Source organism: Psammomys obesus, unplaced genomic scaffold (genome assembly GCF_907164565.1).
Source record: "Psammomys obesus unplaced genomic scaffold, mPsaObe1.curated_primary_1811, whole genome shotgun sequence".
Lineage (NCBI taxonomy): Eukaryota > Metazoa > Chordata > Mammalia > Rodentia > Muridae > Psammomys > Psammomys obesus.
Window position 1 is genome coordinate 41,012,122 of NW_026587216.1, and position 23,231 is coordinate 41,035,352.

The 23,231-nt window shown below is 42.2% G+C and overlaps 1 protein-coding gene across 6 annotated transcripts in view; it reads right to left on the bottom strand.

Annotated features, from left to right (window-relative positions):
* Window positions 1-2,220: 2,220 nt before the first annotated feature.
* Esrp1 (epithelial splicing regulatory protein 1) overlaps window positions 2,221-23,231 on the bottom strand; it is a 53,278-nt gene continuing 32,267 nt past the window's right edge. For 3 of the 6 annotated variants that reach the window (XM_055603447.1, XM_055603441.1, XM_055603442.1), the window contains exons 14-16: window positions 14,087-14,237; window positions 8,942-9,051; window positions 2,221-3,804 (exon numbers count right to left, since the gene is read on the bottom strand). In XM_055603447.1, the coding sequence (XP_055459422.1) occupies window positions 8,977-9,051; window positions 14,087-14,237 (226 nt within the window). In that variant the 3' untranslated portion in view covers window positions 2,221-3,804; window positions 8,942-8,976. The remainder of the gene's footprint in view (window positions 3,805-8,941; window positions 9,052-14,086; window positions 14,238-23,231) is intronic. The other 3 variants (XM_055603445.1, XM_055603444.1, XM_055603446.1) reach the window with 3 other exon arrangements.

Sequence of the window (23,231 nt, forward strand, 5' to 3'; positions counted from 1 at the left end):
CATGGATAAAATTGTAGAATTATAACCTAATAAAAGTGTTTTTCAAGACAGGGTTTCTCTGTGTAGCTCTGGTTGTCCTGGAACAAACTTGAACTATATACCAGGCTGAATTTGAACTCAGAGATCCACCTACCTCTGCCTCCCTACTGGGATTAAAGGCATGCACCACCACCAGCTTTAGTCAGCTTTTCTTAAATCCTGTTACAATCCTAGATACGTATTTACTGGCTGGGAACTGGTTCCTGAAAGGCCTGTAGCACTGTGTGTCCAGTAGATGTCAGAAGCAATCCAAGTATTAGGGAAAGCAAATACAGATGTGTAGCTAGCTGAGTAGGAAAAGCAACTCCTTGAATATTATTTCAATATAACTATCAGTACTCTACCTATGTATCGTTAGCCAGTATTCAAATGAAATTCTACTACTTAGAAGCATTGTTCATTATTATTTTGGTATTGGAGATCAAACCCAGGGCAATAGGTAAGTACTCTATAACAAATAGAACCATAGATTGGTACGCCTGGCTAGACATCCTGAGCCTGAAGTCACATACACAGGGCCACTTGAGTCCAGGACTGAGGCTCATTCTCTGTGGTTCCTGTGTGAGGGAAAAGTACGCCTATAAACCTGATAGAGTTTTTTTTTAAATACATTCTAGCTCTTTCCCATTTTCTGAACCTATCACCCTTACTCAATTACGTATCATCCAAATACTTAACAGATTTAAAAAAATTGTATTATGTACAGTGTTCTGCCGGCATGTATGACTGCACGCCACAAGAGGGCACCATATCTTATTATAGATGCTTCTGAGCCATCAAGTGGTTGCTGGGAATTAAAACTCAGGACCTTTGGAAGAACAGCCAGTGCTCTTAACCTCTAATCCCCAAAGTTGTTAGTCCAGGTGTGGGGGATTGAACCAGGGGCCTCATCCATCATCTTAAAAAGTTCTATTTTGTGGTTATGTGGTGTGTGTGTGTGTGGGGGGGGTTATGCATGCACCTGGAAGACAACAGGTTGGCTCTCTCTACTGTGTGCCGGGCGTGCCAGGCTGGAACTCAGGTCCTTAGCCTTGGTAGCATGTACCCTTACCCATTAATCCCTGCTGGCTGTCCAACTGTTTATATGATTAAAAAGAACAGCTGCATCAGGTATGACCCCAATGGAAACAGTCTAGAACACTTCGGTTTAGCAGGAGAACACCCTTAGAGGCAGCAAAGTGAAAAGCTGATATCTCTTGGAGACAGCAAAGTGAGAAGCTTCACCTTAAGAGAACTCTGGCATCTCCCACTCTTCGTGATGGAGAAGGACCCCAAGCTCAAGTGGCCGACATCTCTCTGCTGGAAAATGATGCTGGTAAGGCCTGGGAAACATTTTCCAGGTGAACCGAACCATTCAGTGGAGGCACAGCAGGTGAACAGAATACTGGACATGGAAGAAAACACAGGCACACTGTTGCCTCTAAGAGTTGGCTTTTTAAACCAAGACACTTGAGCTCTAGAACAAGAATACACATGTCCGATAGGTGATGCTGGTGATACATGTTTTTTTGGTATGTTACAAGTCAGCAATATTTAATCTGGTCCTGGGAATGAATAGAATACAAATGAGAACATTAAACTTAGCGAACAAACAAGGAGAGTGTACAATTGGAAAGCATTAAAGTTGCAGACCTTACTAGTTTTGTATGGCATAGCTGGGTTTTCATACTCACCCCCCCCCAATATAGGGTTTCTCTGTATAGACCAGGCTGGCCATGAACTCAGAGATCTGCCGCCTTCTGCCTTATGGAGTGCTAAGATTAAAGGCTTGTGCCACCACTGCCTGGCCACACTTACCTTTTTCTTTTCTGTTTTTGTGACAGGATCTCACTTTGTATCTCAGTCTGACCTCCAACTTGGAACCCTCCTGCCTTTTTCTAAGTATGGGGATAGTCATGTCCACATGTCGGTGTCAAGTAGAGAGGAGAGATCAACTAACCATGCATGCGTGCTCACACACACAAGCACACACATCTGTACAGGCCCTCCCCCACCCTGGCAACAAGAAAAAAAAGATGTAAGGATCAAGCATGTCACAGCTGTTAGAACTTTCAAAACTCGAGGGCCAATTTAGTGACAACTTCTGTGACTCTATGGCAAACTGCAACATACAAACCAGGCAACTTCCCCACCTCCTGCCACCATCACCACATACCTTCTCAAAAGCAAGAAGACCAAACATTGAGATTAAGCAGGCAAGTTTTATTATCAATGTAACAATTCTACAAAAAAAAAAAAAAAAAAAAAAAAAAAGCAGTTGTACTGTAGAAAGCATCACTGCCCATCTTAGTCCTGTGGAGCTTCGGGCAGAAGCAGCTTATGGCATCAAGTATGAACTTTTTTCTTTTTTATCTCAAGTGCCAGATCTCATCAGTTTTCACACAAAATGTTTTGTTTTGTTTTTTTAAATTCTTTCTTCCCACTGCAGTTAAAGGGCTTATGTTGGTCAAGTAAGAGGGTAAGGTTTGACTCCCCAGTCAAGGCATTAATGCAAAGTAACTAAAAATAGCAGCCACAAAATCCGTATGGCATTGCATCCAAGCAAAGGACGAGTAGCAAAGAAACTTGTGCATCCAATCAAGCCACTTTCCCCTTGAGTTACACAGGCAGCAGTACCAGCTAGGGCCTGATACTGCATTTCTGGAGCCTGAGCGCAGCTGAGCACAGTGCACTGAGCACCAAGCACTGGTCAGCTCTAACTGCAGTGGTGTTGACCTCAGCCCAGCATGCCAACTACAGTCCAACGCTTTTAAAGGTTGTAATTACTTGACAGTGGAGGCAGTAGGGAAAAGGGCTAGCTTAATATATACAAGCATTTACTTTGGTTAGTATATTGCTTTCCAGAATACACTGTTCAAATAGTCTTATTTCTGTGACATTAAAAACTATGGAATTTCTCTTATTAAAGACCAAACCATCAACAACGAAGAAAGCACAATATAAAATAATACATACGAAGTCGAACATTCAGTTACAGCTCAAACTAGAAATTACTAACTGTATGTAGCTGCTTCATTTTTGGTTTCAAATTTTGGCCCCTACTTCATTCTTATTTACAACCGGTACCTGTTGGGGAAACCATCCAAGCCCTTTAACTAGGCATGTGTGTGGAAGGGAAATCCCGGTGAGTATGTGAAGGTGAGACGGGGGTGCTGGGACTGGAACTCAGGGCTCTCTATCACTGAGCTACAGGCCCAGTCTGCCTGAGGTGTTTAAAAAGTCTTTGTTTTTACCTATAAGGCACCATGATGGCCTATTGAAGAAAACCAACATTTGGGAAAATAGTAGTTTTATTCTACTCCTTTCCGTAGTTTGGAATTTAAGTATTCTAAGAACTTACACTTAAATTACTTAGCAAGAGGGTTTATTTTACAGAAAACAGGGAGACAGTGTGAGAATACACAATGAAGCTTCCAGAGCAATTAATGGTGGATGGTGGATGCCAGGGGAATATTTTTACTCTGAGACTTGAACTTAGGAAACAACTGATGCCACTTTAGTCAGAAGTGAGACATTTGACTTCAAATTCACATTTTAAAATCCTATTTGCACTCAGCAAGGAGCCATGTATGTGCATGCTGCTTGCCATTATGATTTGGCCTTCCCTGGCTCAACTTTTTCACTCCACCAAAAGATAAGGCCCAGGCCTACTGTCCAATCGTGTTGGCTGAAAATACTGCAGCCTAAGTGTAGACAAACATCCCCTGAAATTGCCAGGAGTCTTCTTGTCTGCTAGCTTCAGGATCACCATGCGTCTTTCAAACACTGAAGGGGGAAAAAAAGGACAGTATTATAACCTCTAAATTTAAGCTTTGAGGAGACTGACATCTTTCAGACAGTCCCAGTTTCTGTTTCATAGGCAATGCTGTGAGAGTTGAATAGACTCAATGTGTTCAACATGTAACACTGTACCTGCCAAACGCAACTGGGTTCCAATTTTACCCACTCTTCAGTATAGCTCCAGTATGGTAATATTCTAGCACTAGACATTCAATTCAGTACTACAGGCTTTACACAGGGCTGGAATGCTAAGCACAGAGGCACACACCTTTAATCCCAGCAATAGGGAGGTGGGAGGTGAATTTCTGTGACTGAGAGAGAGACCTTGCCTCAAACAAAACTAAACAAACAAACTAAACAAAAACACAGGTATGGGGAAAAGGCTTAGGAACACTTGCTACTCTTCCAGAGGACTGGGGTTTGGCTCTCAGCACTCACAACTTTAGCTCCAAGATTCTGATATCTTCTGTTGGCCTCTATGGACAGCCATATAGTCATGGCGCGTGCACACACATACACACACAAAATAAAATCTTTAAAAATAAATCTTGAAAAAAATTTTAATAGCAAGACAAAAAAAAAATCCTGTAATCCTAGTATAAATTTCAAATGCTTTCTATCAAAAACATTAAAGTCAATAAGCAGCATCAAGGCATGACCAATGGCAAACAGGGACTCGATGTCCCTGACTGTTCAGCATTTCAGGTCAACTGGTCCATTCTCACACACCCTGTAGGTCTCAACCCCTTTGGCAAACCTGTATCTCCAAAAAATATATTAATTTTCATTACAGTAGCAAAATTATGGTTATGAAGTAGCAGCAAAAATTATTTTATGGTTGGGGGTCACCACACACAAAAAAGGAACGTCACAGCATTAGGAAGGTTGAGAACCACTGTTTTAGCTTTTAGGTGTAGGATGTAGCATCATAATGCTGCCTCCATTTGATTGACTGATTATTCTGGTACTAGAGACCAAACCCAGAACTTCTCACACACTAGGTAAGTGCTACTGAGCACAACCCCAGTCCCTATGGCCACCCTGAAGATGGGGAAAGTGAAACAGATGGTGGTTAAGCTGGCACAGGAAGCAATCCATACTCATGGATCCAGATGGGTAAGTCCAAACAGCTGATGAACATTCAGAAAGGAAAAGTATCAGCCCCGAGCACGTATAGGCTCTTTTTTCATCATTATATTTTTTTTTTTTTTTAAGACAAGGTTTCCCTGTGTAGCCCTGGCTGTCCTGAAACTCACTTTGTAGACCAGGTTGCCCTTGAACTCAGAGATCAGCCTGTATATGCCTTCTGAGTACTGGGATTAAAAGGCGCACAGCACCATGCCCGGCTTCCCCTCTTCTTTACAAACATTGTATTTTTATTATTTTTAATTACGTGTATTCATGTGTGTCTGTAGGAAGATGTGCATGTGAACGCAGGGACTGAGGAGGCCAGACAATCTCCCGGAGCTGAAGTTACAGGTGGCTGTGATATAGCTGCTGTGAACCAAACTCAGCTTGTCAGCAAGTGCCACCTCTCCAGCTTATCTTGTCACTGTTCTCCAAACAAGCCAACAGTGGCAGAAGCAGCAACCAGGCCAGGTGGGATGGTGCACATCTGTAATCTCAGCACTCAGGAAGCTGAGGCAGGAGGACTGCCCCAAGTTCAAGCCCCAAGAACTGCCCCAAGCCCCAGACTACTAGCTAGTCTGGGCTAGTAGCAGTCTAGCCAGGAAACACAGCAACTGTGTGTCAACATTCATTTTGCATTCTATTATAAATAGTCTAGAAATAACTCAAAGTACACGGGAGGATAAATGTGGGCTATAAGCAAATGCTGCATAGCTGTCTATGAAGGTCTGACCATTTGCAAATTTTGGTACATGAGGTCTCAGTCAGATCCCAAGGGCTGGTTGGAGCAGACAGACCAAGGCTTAAATCTTTACACACACAGCTTCCCCCTGTGTCTTATTTACTTGGCATACAGAATAAAAAAACCAAAGTACTCAAAAATTAAAATAAAAACTGTTGGCATTGTGCACGCTTTCACAGGTAAATGAAAAACAGATAAAAGACAGAAATGAAAATGGCCCAAATCTCATTTCATGTGGCCAGTTTGAAAAATTGTCAAGGCTAAATAACAAACCCTACAATTGGCACAAATTAAAAACCAAGTATTCAAACAAAACAACAACAAAACAAAACCTCCCAACCCTTCCCCCCCCCATACCAGCTTGTTAGCATTCATATTTAAAATGTGGTTTAGAAAAAGACAAGCTGGTACTCGGCTTAAAACACTATGCATATATGGAAAAGCTTCTCTTTGGACACACAAACGCAGATAAGGAAATCTATCAATTATGCACCATGGTCACAAAACTTCCTACAAATTTTTCTTGAGCCAACACCACACACTAGTTTTCCTTAAAGAACTTCGGCTCTCCCAGTGCTAGTACCATGGGGGGACAATTTACCACCAGCTGCAAGAACAATTTAGGTAGCCAATGAATGTCTGGCATAATCCTGAAAGGTGAAGAGAACCTCGAACCATACCAATAAGACCCAATTCCTGGTTTATTTCTGACCTGAAAGTTGTTGGTGGGCATTTCATTGTGTACATGGCTGAAACAAGGCCCCGGACCTTCCAAGTCAGTCAAACCTGGGCCTGTCAGTAGTCAGTCACTCAATTCCACCTTCTGATTCCCAGCCCATATGATACTCAAAATCATCTTAGGGCACCTACAAGTATATGCCCATCGTAAGCTGGTGTATAGAAGAGCCAGTATTGTTATTAAAAGGATGTTAAATGTTTAGCTTTCTTACACCTGATTCTTAATCTCAAAGATGTGAGTGGCATTTCAGTATTTAGAGGAAGCTGCAGTGTCTTTAACAGCAGGAAAAAAAGAACCTCAGAAGGGTACAGAAGAAAAAGTTTTCTTTTCTTTTTTTTTTTTTTTGTAAAGCAACAGTAAAGCAAATAATATGATCTGAAGATTAATTTTTTTAAAGATTTTTTTATTTATTATTTATACAGCATTCTGCCTGCATGCCAGAAGAGGGCACCTGCTCTCACTACAGATGGTTGTGAGCCACCATGTGGTTGCTGGGGATTGAACTCAGGACCTTTAGGAAGAACCGCCAGTGCCCTTAACTCTGAGCCATCTCTCCAGCCCTAAAGATAATGTTTAAAGTTGTAAATGCAAACATTCACAAATCTATCTTTCCTTGTTGGTAAGATGTATGTTAAAACAATGTTTTATTTTGTTAGACACTATCATTAAGGTATTATGCACAGGTAACTTTTCCTTTTCTTTTTGAAGACAGGGAAGGCCTCATGCTGCAGACCAGCCTGAGGCTGCCTAGGAACTCACTAAGTAGCCAGCTGAGCTTTGAGCTTTGTACTCTTCCAAGATCTCAGATTATAGATGTGAATCACCACGACCACTTGTTATTTGGGGGGTTTTGCATAGCTGTTGAGATAAGGTTCTTCTTGTGTGGTCTTGGTTGGTCCAGAACTCATGGAAATCCTCCTGCCTCTGGCTCAAAGTACTAGAATTATGAATGTGTACCAACACACAAAAAATTTTAAATACAATTGGATTTCACCAGGTACGAAACATTAGCCTGGGTTATATAACAAGACCCTGTCTCAATAAGACAAAACAAAACAAAACAAAACAAAAAACAAACAAAAAAACCCAGAAGCCTAAGGTTCTGGTGAGTTGCTTGTTTAAATACTCTGCAGCATAAGGCCGACTGGAACTTACGTAGTACATTCTGGCCTTAAATTCTCTGCAGTGCCTGTTTCAGTCTCTCCCATGTTGGGAGTACAGACAGTTATCACAAAGAATGCCCTCTTCTGGCCTCTGAGGGGCATTAGCTATTGAGAATGGTGCAGACATACATGCAGGCAAAATACCCACTCAAACACAGACACACACAGAGATTCTTCTTGTTTAGAGACGGCAGCACAACGACAAAAGGCAAAAGGAAACAGAGCTCAAGGCGCTTAAGATCCAAGGTAGATGAGAGACCAAGAAGGCAAGAGCATAGATCAGTTACATTCAAAGACTCTAAAGAAAAAATCTTAAATGGATGGAAGCATACTGAAGGGACAACCTGAGCAGAATGAACCCCTAAACCCCAGAGGTAAAACATCCTGAGCAGCACAAAGGGTAATCCTAGACTATCCCAAAGTAGCAAATAAATATGCAAGAACCGATACTGGAATAGAAATATGGCTGGGCAACATCGGAAGCAATTCCCAGTCACACACCAGGAAAACATTTTCCTGAAATGTGGGTCGGAGAGGGATTTTCTTCCAAACAGCACTAGGAATAAACAGTAATGGTCTCCCAGTGAAGAAAGCTAGAATGGGAAACTTCAACCAAGAGGTTAATGTGATTTACCCAGGAATGCCACATGGCATTGCAAGCCCTAGATGCCATATAATGACCAGGGGACTGCACACATGTGATCTCTCCTCAAACCTGAGGTCTTACAATGTTGTCCAGGCTGGTCTCAAAGTGACGTTCCTGCTGGGAAGCGGGAGGAGCATAACTATACCCGGCTGAGCGGGATACTCAGAAAGAATGTAAATTCTGCTAGAATGGTGACTTTTTCATTTCTACAGAATTTGTTTTGTGTATAGTACACATGAGAAGTCAAGAGGCAACCTTTGGAATCAATTCTCAATTTCCATGTGAAAATTCTACATGGAAGTGGAATTTGTGGATTAAATTTAGGTTAATTATCAGACTAAGTAGCAAGTGAGCATCTTAAACTTAAAAACAAAAGAGAGTAGAAAGAAGAAAAAGGAAAAAAAATGGAAGGAGGAAGAGGAAGAACAAAAACGAGGAGGAAGAAGAACAAAAGGAACAACAGAGAAGGAAACAAGTACGCTGGAAGACACTCCACAGAAGTGTAGACTCCCCTTCATCCACGGTACGCTGCTACTGTGCTCTTGGATTACCTGCTTCATGGCCCTCCACGCTCCTTCAAGGTATTCTGACATGTTTCACAGCAAGGAAAGGGGAAGCCCCCTCATCTGCCTCCTAAAGGAACTTCAGATTCTTGGCTTCTCTATTTGTGCCCCTCTGATTGAGCTTACATGATAGGTCCTTACCTTCTTCTCTGAGGCCGATCTAACTGCTGGGGCCCTTAAATACAAACCCATTCTTTGGGTAGAGTCCTGGCCTGGTCATTTGTGTGTACAAGTCCATCCTCGGTTGCATACTAAAATGCAAGTTAAAACAAACAGGATCAAAAGATGGACAGCCTGTCACTACGGATGTTATTTTCACTAAGTATATCAATAAAAGTATGACATTTAGGTCCTAGGAAATGACAGTTGTTACAAACCCCACACACTAATTTCTTCTCAATACTTCATATCTTACTTATCAAAATCTCTTCTAGGAGGAACGTTGCATTGAATTTATGGATTAAAACTGAAACAAAACCAGCAGACCACAATTAAAAAGTATCAAATCTGACCTCTCTCTAAGGTTTATTTTATATATATCAATGTTTTGTCTGCATGTACACCTGCAGACCAGAAGATCAGGTCATCAGATCCTACAGATGGTTGTGAGCCACCATGTGGGTGCTGGGAATTGAACTCAAGACCCCTGGAAGAATAGTCAGTGGTCTTAACTGTTGAGCCATCTCTCCAACCCAGAATCTGATCTCTTGAAAATAAACTTCAGGTATGACAGGATATTATCTATTTGAGCATCAACTACATTACTTTGTCAGGCATTACACATTAAATCTCTAAACCCAATGAATTTTAAATGGTTTCAGATCTGAAATTAATTCTCTCAGCTGGGTACTAAATAAAAATTTTTGTACGAGTCATTGAAAGACACAGAGTCACAATGTTGAGGAGAAAACCCCAGTATTTATTTAAAACTCAAAGCCATTGAAAGTAACAGCTAGTGAAAAGAGCAAATGAAAAGTATTAAAGGGGTGAGGACTCCTAAGAGCTGCAGGATAGGCAATCCACCACCCAAAATACCAGTGCCCTCATTTTACCGGCCAAAACAATCCTTTTACTGCCAAATACTTTCAAAGTGATTACCCTTCAGAAATTATGATCTCTACCACAGCACATTCTCTTCTCTCTCCCTCTCTTCATTCCTGACAGGGTTTGCTCCATATTATAGACTAGATTCCACCCACGTGGACAAGGGTGACCCTGAACTTCTGATCCTCCTGCCTCTACTTCCAAGTGCTGGAATTACGGACGTGTGCCAGCATGCTGGTTTTACCAACTGTTGATGCTTCATGCATGCTAGGCAAGCATGAGCTTGTGGAGCTGCCCCTGCCTCTTATGACACTAATTTTTATATTTGTTTAAAAGATAAACTTGGGCACCACTAGAAAAAAAAAAAATCAACCAATTACTTCCTGAATATTTAAGTTATCAATGTAATCATAATCATATAAAATTAATCAAAAAGAACCAGAAATAAAATTACAAGTCATTAAGATTAACAGGAGTAGTTGGGCGGTGGTAGCACACACTTTTAACCCCAGCACTCAGGACACAGAGGTAAGAGGATCTTTGTGAGTTCGAGGCCATCCTGGTCTACAGCGCAAGTTCCAGGCCAGCCAAGGCTACACAGAGAAACTCAGTCTTGAAAAAGAAAATAAGAAAGAAACAAACTGGTACTGGAGAGAGGGTGTCTGGGCATGGAGACTTGTTTTTAGTCTCAGTACTCAGAAGGCAAAGGGAGGTGGATCTCTGTGAATTCCAGGCCATCCTGGTCTACAAAGTAAGTTCCAAGCCAAGGATATAGACTTAAATTTTGACAGAAGCAGGAGAAGAGTTAAACAGATTGTGCTCAAGGGACCAATTTTTAAGAGTCATCTTAAAATTTTACCACCTGTGAAAAAGCCCAACCTAAGGACTCTAGACCCCATAATTACCAGCTGTTACCTGAATAGTAGAAGAGCAAACAACAAATAAGGCAGCATAAACTTTTGACAGTAGAAAAATCTAGGTTTAATCTAAGAATGAGAAGTGGGTTGGGTATAGGGGTTGAATGCAGGCCTCACAGCTTGAATTACTGAAGGCAAATACTGGAACTACAGGTCTGGATGGCTGAGGCCACAATGTAATTGTGATTCACTGGTGCCGTTTATAAGGTCTAACTCCCTGCCAGGTGGACAGCACACGCCTGCAAGCTCAGCACTTGGAAGGAGAGCCAGGAGGACTGTGGCAAGCTGAAGGCTTATCTACACAGTGCTCCAGACATTGGCCAAACACATAAGAGTGTGTCTCAAAATAATTTCATAAATAAGAAAAATAAATTCCAAAATGAAAGCCAAATATCTAGAGAAGAAATTATGTACCACCATTGTGCTTCCGATGATAACAGGGAGAACTCTAACCTGGAACAACTCTAGGAACCACAAGAGAATATTTGCTCTAAATTTTACGATTTTTATCTCATTTTTGAAGCAGGTCAAAATTTTAAAATTTTCTATCTTGCCCACTTTTTACTACATTTAACTATTTCGTATGTGTATGTGCCTTCCCACAGGCATACTTAAGCACATATGTGGAGATCAGAGGGCAACTTTCAGGACTTGGTTCTCTCTTTCCAACAACCACGTGGACTCAGGTAGCCGAGGTTGACTGCAGGTACCATTACACTCTGAGCCAAGTTGTCAGTCCTGTGCTGGAATTTTCATTATAAATCTGGAAGTGATCTTGATTATGTGTTTGAGGGAAAGTAAGTACCCACAATTACCAAACATGGTACCTTTCTCCACACAATTAATTTCACTTACTCTCATTATTTTATTTTATTTTTTGGTTTTTCGAGACAGGGTTTCTCTTTGGAGCCCTGTCTGTCCTGGACTTGCTTTGTAGACCAGGCTGGCCCCAAAATCACAGCAATCTGCCTACCTTTGCCTGGCTTGTTTAATCTCATTATTAATGTACATCTAAGACTGCTAAATTTTATTCAGTACAAAGTAAAAGAAACTGGTCAAACCAAGCTAAACCTTTAAGCCCGGCTAACTGTCAATCTTGAAAATTCCTCAGAATCTCTACAACGGAAATACAAAAGTCAAAGTATTTTCTCTAAAAGATTTGAATAACCTTTTCAATCCAATTCCAGTAAAAACCATGTAATTTAGACAGAGTAAAGGAGGTCTGTAAGGTAGCCTTTTAAGACTTTTCCAGTCCTCCTGTGGCTGAGCAATCATCTGGAAAAGAGAACGGAAGTTACTGACCCATCAAGAACACTGAGTCTTCATAAGAGCATGGTAAGCCAGGAAGAAATAAAAAGTGAACTTACTCCTCACTGATAACAAATATTTTTTGTTGAAATTCCTTAAGACAATAATGGCTAGGGTGGTGGCCAGGAGACTATGGAATGAGACATGGTTCTAGGTGAGATCACACCACCCCTGAATTGTGGACAGTGCATTCTGATAATGGAAGGGCCTTTGCAGACACTGCTTTCCTTTGCTTTCAAATGCCAAGCAGCACATGCACAGGGATTTACTATTCTGAAGACTCAAGCTAATTTCAGCTCTAGGAGGAACGAGGATAGCTTTTGCTCATAGACCAGTAGGACTACAAGCTACTTGCTTTTAGACTTTGCAGAAAGAAGAAACTTGACTTTAAGTTACGAAGAAACAGGTTTTGCTCAGATGAACTGAAAAGAAACAGATTATGACCGTTAAGAAACCTGTTAGCAAAAAAAAAAGCTTATTAAAGTCAGAAGACAGTGATGGACACAGGCAGAAAGAAAAAGAAAAAAAAAAAAAAGGATGAGAACAAAGGTAACTGCAGCAAAATCAGGCTACTTCATGGAGCCAACATCACACTCCAGTCCATGTCCACCAAAAAATGCTGTTGCTTGGGGTGCCTGTCTGCTTTATTTCCTTTTTCCAAGGTTAGACAGAGGCTTTTCATTTTTCCTAGGTGCAATTAGAAGACACTTTCTGATTTTTAAATACTCAACCTGAAACTCCATGCGTCAATGTTTCTATTTCTTTAATTACTCTTATTTGCAGTCCTGGAGATTAGAGGCCATCTGCCACTAAGCCATATCTTTACCACTCCTTTATTAAAAATTTTAAATCACCTTTACTTATTTTGTGTGTATGTGTGCTGGCACGTGCATGTGCTGGGGGTGGGGGTGGGGGTGCATAGGCTGTGTCCTGTGTGGAGTCAGAGGACAAATGTGAGTGTCCCAGGGATCAAATTCAGGTCACAGAATTTGGGTTTCAAGACAGGCTTTCTCTGCGGAGCCCTAGGCCATCCTGAAATGTGCTCTGTAGAGCAGACTGGCCTTGAACTCAGAGATCTCTACCTACCTCTATCTCCCTAGTGCTGGAAGTAAAAGTGTGCACCGTGCACCACCACCACCTGGCAGTAAGAGCCTTCTAAAAAAAAAAAAAAAAGGTGGGCATGGTGGCAGTGCATGTCAATAATCCCAGCACTTCGGCCGCAGCGGCACTGTGCTCTATACAGTGAGTTCCAGGATAGCCAAAGCTACATAGTAAGAGCCAGTCTCAAAAAAACCAGGACAAAAACATTCATTTTATGTGTATGAAATTTTGCCTGGATGCATGTATATTATGTGCACATGTGCATGCCTGATTTCCTCTGAGGCCAGAAGAGGGCACCCCATCTTCGGAGCTGGAGTTACTGATGGCTGTGAGCCAGCTATGTGGGTTCTGGGAACCCCACCAGTGCCCTCTACAAGAGCAGGAAGCATGATTATTAGCAGGCAGGCCTAGTTGTCTACTGACAGTGTCCCACTTTGTGGCCCTGCCTGGCCTGGAACTACGTAGACTAGGCTGATCTTGAACTCACAGAGGTTTGCCTGATTTTTCCTGTAATTAAAGGCATGCACCACTATGCCCATCTTATTTTTAAGTCAAGGGATCAAACAGGTGACCCCATGGAAGGCACCTTCTTAGTCAAGCCTGTTCTTCATGCAAGCACCTGTAAAGCTGCCTGCTCTGTTGAACGCCCCCAAAGCACACAGGCTTTAAAACCTCACAAGACACGGGGAGAGGGTTATGCAGCAAGAACTGCGAGAGCAAAGACAAGCCCTAATCTTGTCAAGAGGATGAACCTGGAGTTAGATCCTCAACACTGAGATCTGATCTATGTACTCCACCAAGCAAATCCATTAGCACAGGCACACAAGAGAATCAGTTTCTTTCCTAGCTGCATTCTTTATGCAAACCAACTTAAATAATAAGGGCACTGAGGATTTTTCTTCTTCAAGCTACTGACCTGGTAACCTTGGAAGAAGTTAAGAATTTCCTTAACTCCAGTATTGTAGGCCAAGCCCTGCATTCTGACCACCGTGCCGGGCTGGGGCGGGACACTGCTAAGATTAGCAGCTGTAGGGAAGTAGCCAAGACTATTAGGCGAACCTGGTGGGCTAAAGGAAGAGAAAGCACAGTGAACCAACAGGAACACAAAATGTTGAAAATTTACTCTAACATATATCACTCAAGAAACTGACTTTTTGAAGGTGGTGTTTCTTATGCTTCACTGAGCTACCTTTCCTGAGACAGGGATGAATGCCACAGAGGTTCTGTCTCACATTTTCACAGCAGCCAAGTGGAGGCGTAGGGGGGTTAATGCGGAGTTAGATGCAGGATCTTCCTGAATCTCTTAGGTTCTCAAAGGGATAGAAAGAAAGAACTAAGCCTTCTCAGTCATTCAGCCACTTCCAAAGCCCAGACCACTGATGGTTAGTGAGCCAGTTTTTAGGAATAGTAAGGCAGGAAGAGAGGTGTGTCTATAAAGGACTGGCAGGAACCAAAGACTTAAAGTCCAAGTGAATGCTCCCGAGAAGCCACCGCTCTCCCCACGTGCACAGAGGAGTAACGAAGCACAAGAGCCACACAGCAGAGCAGGACACGGGGCGATTCCTGCCGACAGGACTCTAAAAACGGAAGCGGGAAAGAGTTAGGAGGTAAACAGAAGCTGAACTGATCACCATTAACAGGAGGGGGAGACTGAAAACTGAAGCCTCCAGGTGTCATCTGCAGCAATTTCCTCCAGAGGCCCAGGACCCATGAGGACCTGACTTGTGTGGTACCTCTAGTGACCTCAACAGTAGTCTCATTAATCAGCTCTTCAGTCAGCTTTATAAGATTCCCCACCCAATCAGTTCTCCATAACTGACAGCCAGATAATTACAATTTAAAATGTGTACTGAATGTTTTGTAAATTTAAGAAGCAAATACTGATTCCAACTTTAGATTATGAACTTCTAGTCATCTTCTCAGAGGTTACTGTATCATTTCAGAGCATTCACACAACTTCAGATGTGCCTCTAGCCCAGACTATGTTAGAACAGTAACCTTTCATTGATTAAATGGGGATGTTCACCACCTTCAGTTTCACAGCAATGTTCTTCAGAGTACGATTTAACATGTCCAATCATTCACAAAATTCTACATTAGTTTACTTTGTCATTGTACCATTTATTAAACAACAGAAGCATGAAAACAGCACCAACCCTTCCAGTCTCTAAGTCAGCAGTTTTTAATTGTGACAACTTTGAAACACCTGGGGGGAATCTTTCATTTCTCTGATAAGAGCCTGTTTGCTAGCCCCTCAAATCAAAGTGTTAAGAAAGCCAAATGGTCCATTACTGTGCGAACAGATTTTAAAGCAATGCAAGCGACAGATTCAAATGAAAATCGCTGCATAAAAGACTTGGTAGAGAGATGGCTCCACCATTAAGAGCACTGCTGCTCTTCCAGAGCTACCTGAGTTTAATTCTCAGCACCCACATGGCAATTCACAACTGTAACTATATTCCCATGAATTATGATGCCCTCTTCTGGTGTACAGATGTACATGCAGATAAAATACCCATACACATAAATAAATACATCTTAAAAAGAGAGAGCAAGAGATTTGTGCAACCAACACTAGAAACAGGGTATGTGCCTAATTGAATTTAGCACTCTGGACACCCTTCAAGCCAACACCACCGAATTTTAGCAGAAGTGAGAGAGACTTTAAAGTTAAATAATTTCCTACCCAACACATACCAGCTGGAACTTTGTCAAACCAGAGAACCACATTGATTTCACAGTTTTTGTTTGTTTGTTTTGTTTTTTAAGATAGGGTTTCTCTGTGTAGCTATGCCTGTCCTGGAACTCAATCTGTAGACTAGGCTGGTCTCAAACTCAGATCTACCTTCCTCTGCCTCCCAAATGCTGGGATTAAAGGCCTATGGCACCGCCACCCAGCTAAGTTGGAATGCTCTTAAAGAACACAATCTTCAACTGCTTTTCTACACATGACAACAAATAAGAAAATTAAATACAATTCTATTAACAGTAACATCAAAAGGAACTTTTCTAAAAAAAAAAAAAAAAGAGTTGTACACTATTTATTTATAAAGTTTATAATTCAAGTGGGTGTGTAATTCTAGCACTTATGAGTTGAATGAAGGCAGGAGTACAAACTTACCCGCAGCTACACAGTGAGTTCTAGGCCACCCTGGACTACGAGAGATGGTGCCTCAAAGAACCAAAACAAGCCCAGGCTTCAATAAAAGATTGAACTTGGTTAAGAGTCTCCTTTCGCTGAGTCGGGGAGATGCTGATTAAAGCACTTGCTATATGTGTAAGCCTGCTGACCTGTCCAATTTCTGGAACACACATGAAAACCTGAATGCAGTGGTGCACATCGGTAATCTGAGCACTGAATGGTGAGATAAGGAGTGGAGCACAATGCCCAGCATTAGAGAAGACATCTTGTTTCAACAAAGCAGAAGGTGAGACTACCTCCCAAAGGCTTTCTTTCACTAACCTCCAGACATGTAATGTGACATGGGCATGTCTGTACTCACACAAAAATTTTTAAAAAGTCTCCTTCACCAACTTGATTCCCAAAGGCACCATGCAAATTGCAATTGGCTAAAAAGTTCACCCAGGAAAATCCATATTATCTCCGTAAGATCAAGCGTAGTAAATAGCTGAGGATGACCCCAAACAAGCAATCCTCAACCTTCTGAGTGTTGAGACTACAGGCTTTACAGTTGCAATGTAGCTCAGGGGTAGAGACTTTGCTGAACTTGCATGAGAATGTCTGTGTGATAGCCGGTACCGCGACTAAAAACCAAAGCAAGAAAGGTGGCTCAAGAGCTGAGGTGCCTGCCCTCCAAGCCTGAGAACCTGAGGTAAATAACCACAACCCTGTAGAGATCTGGATGAGGGAATGTGAGCAGGCATCTCAGTGGTGCTGGGATAGGAAGTGCACACAGGTGGGTCCTGGAAGCCTGAAGGGGAGCTAAGTTTGCCTCACAGAAAGCACCCGAGACTGCCCCACCATCCACACATATACTTTTTTTTTTTTTATTTGAGACAGGGTTTCTCTGTGTAACCCTGGCTGTCTCGGAATTAAGAATTATGTAGACCAAGCTGGCCTAGAACGCACAAGAGATCAGCCTGCTTCTGCTGGGATTAAAAGGCATGCACCACCATCACCTGGGCACACACCAATTTATATACCTTAAAGCAGATCTCAAAACTGAGCAAGAGAACTCAGTTCCCAGAGCACATATAAAGGAGCAGAAAGCTGTGCTCTGGCCAACACACACATCCCTATACTCACCAGACATACTAACAGGTTAAAAATTAAATAAAGGGCGCTAACTCACATCGAGTTACTTATCTAAATATGAAAGCTGAAAATATAAAAGGATAAGAAAACAGTATCATCAAGTTTTGTACCTAAACTTATGTTGAGCACAAAAAAGGGAGTGTGTATCTATTATCTCAACAGGGATGTTCTTTCATAGACAATCCATGTAGTTATATTATCTCAGTGATATAGACAGTGTGAGGCACGCAAGCAGAAAGTTCTCAAATGACGTTTTAACTACTAACATAAGGACAGACTGCCAGGAAGTTTTGAGGTTTCAGATTTTTCAGGCATCAATGTTAACACCTCACAGCACTATGAAAGAATGAAATGGGCTAAGACCAAAGCAGACTGTCAGGGTAACCCTGAACTCAAGGTGCTTCCTTCCACATGAAAGAAGCTGTCAAAGAGACAACACTGCAACAGGGTGACAAATCCTGGAGGGGACTGAATCAAGGATGGGCGCAAGGGGAAATGAAGGATAAAAGTAAGCCCTTCACCACAGGGTACAATGGCATGATAGCATGGCTCCTTCTGTGCAAAGAGCACCAAGAGCTCAAGCCACAAGATCCTTCCTCATCAGAGAAGCTTCTTCGTACAGCGGACAGAGCTTAATGTAGAAGCTCACAAATGGGCAAGATACTGACAGAGTGGCGTGTGCAGCCACAAACAGGACGGCTATCCACATCGCTCCCAAGGCTCAGAGACCATCACAGAAAGAGCTTAAGAGCCAGAGCCTGGGGAGGCTTCTGGCCCAAGAGGGCAACTGCGCTCCTGAGCTCACAGCCACTGTGGTTTCTGTACAAGATCAAGCCTGTTAGCATTTTGGCATGGAACAGGGGTTCTTGAGACCCCCCCCCCCCAGCTGAGGTTCAGACGGTGGATGACTAGTTTTCTAAGGGCATGGCTCTCAATCGGTCACTTTCCCCCAGCATGTGGCCCACACTCAGGAGTACATGGGCAGCCCAAGTCGCAATCAGTGAGTTATTAAAGGTAAAAACAAAATAAGAAGTTGGCAGCAGGTGGAGGTGGGAGTGGATCTGAGAAGAGGTGGGAGAGAGTGGGGGTGAGTACAATCAAGATGCATTGTAGGAGACTAAAAAAAAAAAGAACCAGCCTGGCAGTGATGGCGCACATTTGATCCCAGCACTTGGGAGGCAGAGGCAGGTACATCTCTGAGTTCGAGGCCAGCCTGGTCTATAGAGGGAGTCCTAGGACAGCCAGGGCTACACAGAGAAATCCTGCCTCTGGGGAAGAAGGGGAAAAAAAGAAAAAGTACACTGTTTATCAGCAGGCTTCATGTAGTCTGCTTTTGATCAATTATTACAGAATGATGTTAACAATAACTCTACAAGATAATTTTCTAAAATTAAGTACAGTCATGGTTTGGCAATAGTCATGATTTGAGGGCTTTTCTTTTCTCTCTCAAAAACATTTATTTAATACATATGTATGGGCTGGAGAGATGGCTCAGAGGTTGAGAGCACTTCCAGAGGTCCTGAGTTCAATTCCCAGCACCCACATGATGACTCACAACCATCTATAATGAGATCTAGTGCTCTCTTCTGGCATGCAGGCAGAACACTGTATACATAATAAATAAATCTTTAAAAATAAAAGGAAGGGGCTCACAACCATCTCTAATAAAGATCTGTTGGCCACTTTAGATGTGCAGGTGTACCCGCAGACAGAACATTATATACATAATAACTAAAAAGAGTGTGTATTTGTCTTTGTGAGCGTCTGCACATGTGCAACCAGACACACCACAATACATGTGTAAGTCAACTTGGGGGAGTCAGTTCTCTCTCTCCATCCACCATGAGTCCCAGAGAACAACTCGGGTTGTCAGGTGCAACAGCAAGCATCCTTATCCACTGAGCCATTCCTCGGAATATCACTGTTTTTGGAAAACAGTGTTACAAATGCCAGGCTAACCATAATTCATTATGTCACTGGAGATGGCCTTCAACTTGTGATCTTCCTGCCTTCCTCCCTCGGGTGCTGGGATTCTAGGCATGCACAACCATGCTTGAGTTATGTGTGCCGGTGAATGCACCCAGGGCTTTTACACACTAGACGAGCAACTGAGCTACACCCCTAGCCCAACTTGTAGTTCTCTAAAGATCGAAGCAGTATCTACCTTGATGGAAAAACATGGCAAAACGACAGACCGACACACCCTGTCCAGCTGCAGCAGCACAACACAGTCACACGTGAGACCCTGTGAGACGCCCTGCAGGGGAACCTCACTCCACTGCTTCCACAGTCCCCCTGCATCCTCCGCACCTCTACGGCGACTGGGAGTGCACGTGCGGGAACCAAGGGAGAAACACTGATTTCAGCCTTGCTGGGATGAAGCCTGGAGCCAATTTTCATGGCACAATCCCCTATTTAAACCTGAAATCCCCATCTGAAAGCAGCAATCCCAAGGCACTGAACTTTTCGCCCTCTTCCTAAATTCAGCATTAGCTGTCTGGACCTACAACTCTGATTAGCCCTCCATATCGCTTTATGTTTTAGACTTTAACCTGCCTTTGTTTTTCCAGACAGGATTTCTCTGTATAGACCAAGCTGTCCTGGAACTCACAGAGATCCACCTGCCACTGCTTCCCAACTGCTGGTATTAAAGGCATGCACCATCCTGCCCAGGCCACAGTTTGGACTTTTTAACTGTATGAATATTAATTCACATGTACACTGTCAAAATGGAACATGCTTCTATCACCCAGAGAAAACAACTATGCATAAATAACTCTTTCAAGAATCTGTTTCACCTAAATAGCAAATTTTCGTAACAATGAAAAAGTTTGATAACTAAACATCAAGTTTACTTATTATGCCAAAATTATAAAAACGAAACAACAACAACAAAAAAAGAGCTCAAAATACCGTAATATGGGGGGGGGGGGGGAGCAAAGCCAAGCGTTAGACTATCTGACTTAAAACAAGGGTGCTTTGCAAAGCTAAGCTGTTATTTGAGAATGAAATCCTGTGCTAAAAATTAGCAAAGTGATTACTGAGAATGGAATTCTATGCTGAAAATTCGGATAGTGGTTTTGCTGCTGGACTATAAAAAACAGGGTTGGTGGTACCCACCAGTAATCCCTGCACTCAGGAGGAGAGGGAATCAAGACTTCAAAGCCATCCTAGTAAAAGAAAGATTAAGCCATAAATGTTACTTCTTCTTGTCTTTGGCATTTCAGTTCAATACTCATGGTCTCCTTTCTAAGAGATTCCTTTTTATAACAGGGCCCAGGACCGAGCTGGTAATGGAGGTGCTTGCTATGAATGCTTACTAGAGGGTGAAGAACTGTATCAGGGCTCATCATCTTTCAGTCCGGATATTTTGAAGGCATAAAGATGTTGTAAATGGAACTTTTTATTTGCCTGTTCCAGTTGTTGCCTTGGGGGCTTACTGTCTCTGTCTGGTAGGCTAGTCCTAGTCCTAGAAGCTTCCAGTCTTCTTATAATCTAACCTGGGCCTAGAATGTGTTCAGGCTCTGAGACTTACTGCCTAATAAACTCACCCTTTCTTGTTCTTACTGAGCGCTAGCTGGCTGGTTCAGCTCAGCTGTTCTGGCTCAAACTATTCTCCCCAGCTGACTTATTCAATCTGGCTTTTCTCTCGGCCTCTGAATTGTTCCGCTTGGCCTCTAACTCAGAAATGTGCACTAAACCTCTGGCTCCTTCTCATTTTCATGCTTTATCCATCTTAACCTGAGTTCTCCTTCTCTGCAACCCGTCTCTCTATTACTGTCCTGGTAAAACTGCTTCCTCCCTGTAAGTATTGCTCCGTAAGTAGCTTCCCTTACCTCTCTCTTCTGATGAGAGTTGGGTGCATCCTATCAATTCTTTTTCTGATTCGTCACCTTTACTGCCAATCAATTAGACTTTCAAACATGGGTGCTTCCTTCTACAAACTGTCTTCACATTCACTGTTTGGGATTAAAGGCATGTACCTAAAACTTGCTTTCTTTACCTGATGCTTGCTCTATACCAGGCTGGCTTTGAACTCAGATCTGCTGGCTTCTCCCTTGCTCTATACCAGGCTGGCCTTGAACTCAGATCTGCTCGCTTCTGTCTCTCCTGGATTAAAGGTATATTTGTATTCCAACAGGATTACACCAGACCTAGAGGGTCTTTGGATGTGATCTCTTGCCAAAGCAGCCATGTTCTGAACTAACATTCTTCCACATAAAGAGGAAGAAAAAAAAGTCCTCATACAAGAGCCCACCAACAACAAGCGTTTACAGTCAGGCCAGCCGACCTCAATGCTAGGCAAGTACACCGTCCCATTCGCTGCCTTATGCACACAAGGTAAACACTTCACAATGACACCTCGCCCCACCCCAGCCCGCTCTGAGCCTTGCTGAATGACAACTACCTAGACACCGCCACGGTTTTATTTCTATTCTTATTCCTCAATATCTTCAACAGCACAAATGTTTGCAAATCTCACCACAAGTGTGGTTAGTCAACACTACTCTACGACCCTAACAGTCTGGTGACCTAACATTCTGGAATAGGAAACAGCAACCAAACAGCAAGGATGGAACAAGTTAACTTTAGGCCATTCATCAAAAGCCTCACTGACAAATTTGTATAATGTCCTCAAAAATCTCAGTCTTAAGAATCATAGGATCAAAAAATAAAGCTGGCTGTGAACAATTTTGTTTTTGTAAAGTACCTTTATAAAAGTGAAGTTTTATGTGAACAAAGAAAACTGACTGCTAGATAAACAAAGGTACTGAAAACTTTTTAAAACTGAGAATCAGAATTGTTCCTTTTATCTCCAAGTTAAAATCACAGGTAGAGCTATGAAACGGACTCCAAAATCTGAAATTGCATAATTTTATGAGATCCAAGACAGACAAATTGTGTTCCATCCGTAGGACCTACACAGCGGCAAGTCTCCAAGCTGTTCTAACTTTCTCATGTGCAGCCTGACATGAGAACCAGCATGCACATATAAATAGAAACACACACACACAGATGTAATTTTAAAGAGATATAGGTTAGGCACGGTAGCACACACCTTTAATTCCAACACTTGGGAGGCAAAAGCAAGAGGATTATCACCACTGTGCCAACGGAGACAGAAAGGGATGCAAAGTGAAATCCTGTCCTTAAAAAATGGAAGGGGAAAAAAAGATGAAGGAAAAACAAGCAAATGAACAAAAAGGACCAACATTAAGATAATGCTCCCAACTCCTGAACATATATTCTTTCCATTATACAATGCGACCTCCCAGAAACTAACTGCAACCAAAATAAAGCAAAGACAAAAATGTGTGGAGCCTAGAAAAATACTGAATAAGTTCATTCTGGATTTGTTTATAGTAAGTATTTAAGGAACAAAGAATAAAAGTCTTGAAAATTTTAAAGCAATTATATTTATTATGGGCTGACATTCAAGCTAAAAATAATACAATTGCTCCTATTATGAATTATTCAGTTCTGTGATTCATCTCCATGTTGTTACCATCTGATCATAAGGAAAAAAAGAGGTACCTACTTGCACTCCAATAAAAGGTGGAAAGGGGAGAGTTGAATTCATGTGCAATCGAAAGACTATGCTAGTCACAAACAGCAAAACGAATGAATGAACGAACGAATGAACAAACCTTTTCCAGTTGTCTTAAAACAACCTATTTGGTCAGAGATACAGCCAGAAGCTGCGGTCTGCCGTGCCTGTGCCTAACCTTCAACAAGACAGACAATATCCTTTTGTGAGTTCAGGCAGTTATCAAAGGAGTCCTTT